General features: G+C 58.0%; 1 protein-coding gene across 1 annotated transcript; it reads left to right on the top strand.

Moving 5' to 3' along the window:
* Positions 1-186: 186 nt before the first annotated feature.
* On the top strand, positions 187-396 carry H310_15406 (hypothetical protein; the record flags this gene model as incomplete). Its single annotated transcript, XM_008883381.1, has 1 exon — positions 187-396. The coding sequence occupies one exon, from the start codon at positions 187-189 to the stop codon at positions 394-396; it is 210 nt and encodes a 69-aa protein (XP_008881603.1).
* Between the last annotated feature and the right edge of the window lie 219 nt (positions 397-615).

Genomic DNA, 615 nt, shown 5'->3' with positions numbered 1-615 from the left:
CCAATACCGTCACGTTCAAGACACCTACGAGGCTCGGACGGCGTACGGTCGCTTGAAGCAGTACGATCAGCGTACGACTACTATTGACCGTGTCGAATCAGTCGCGGCTGGGCCAAACTCAACTGGAACCCACGCCAAGAAACCTTACCCGACTTCATCCACCGCTTCCAAGAGATGATCACTACCATGTCGGAAGTCGGCGTCACAGAATCGGAGAAACAACGCGTCATCAAATTCCTGTCGCTCATGCCCTGGGAATTCCACCATATCGTTGACCGCCTCCTCAACGGCGCGACCCAATTTACACTGATGGAAGTCAAGACCCAGCTGGAGTCAGAGTCGAAGGCCGCTACCAAAATCGGCGCCAAAAAATCCCCCAACCGAAAAGCAAACTAAGAACGCGCCTTGATGGCTCAAGGCGCCAACAACGACGGCCGAGCCGACCGCATCAGTCGTCGCGGGGGCCGCGGTGGCGGTAGAGGCCGCAATGACCACGGACACAACGGTGGCAAACACGACAAACCACCGGGACTTGCCACTGCTGCGGCAGGGAAGGTCACTGGCAGTCCGAGTGCCGCAAGAAGGCCCTCAACCGCTGGCGGACGAACCAACAGC

Source organism: Aphanomyces invadans, assembly GCF_000520115.1.
Source record: "Aphanomyces invadans strain NJM9701 unplaced genomic scaffold supercont1.456, whole genome shotgun sequence".
NCBI classification, from domain to species: Eukaryota; Oomycota; class Saprolegniomycetes; order Saprolegniales; family Verrucalvaceae; genus Aphanomyces; species Aphanomyces invadans.
Note: the sequence above shows the minus strand (reverse complement) of the source record. Positions and strands in the feature narration are given on the sequence as shown.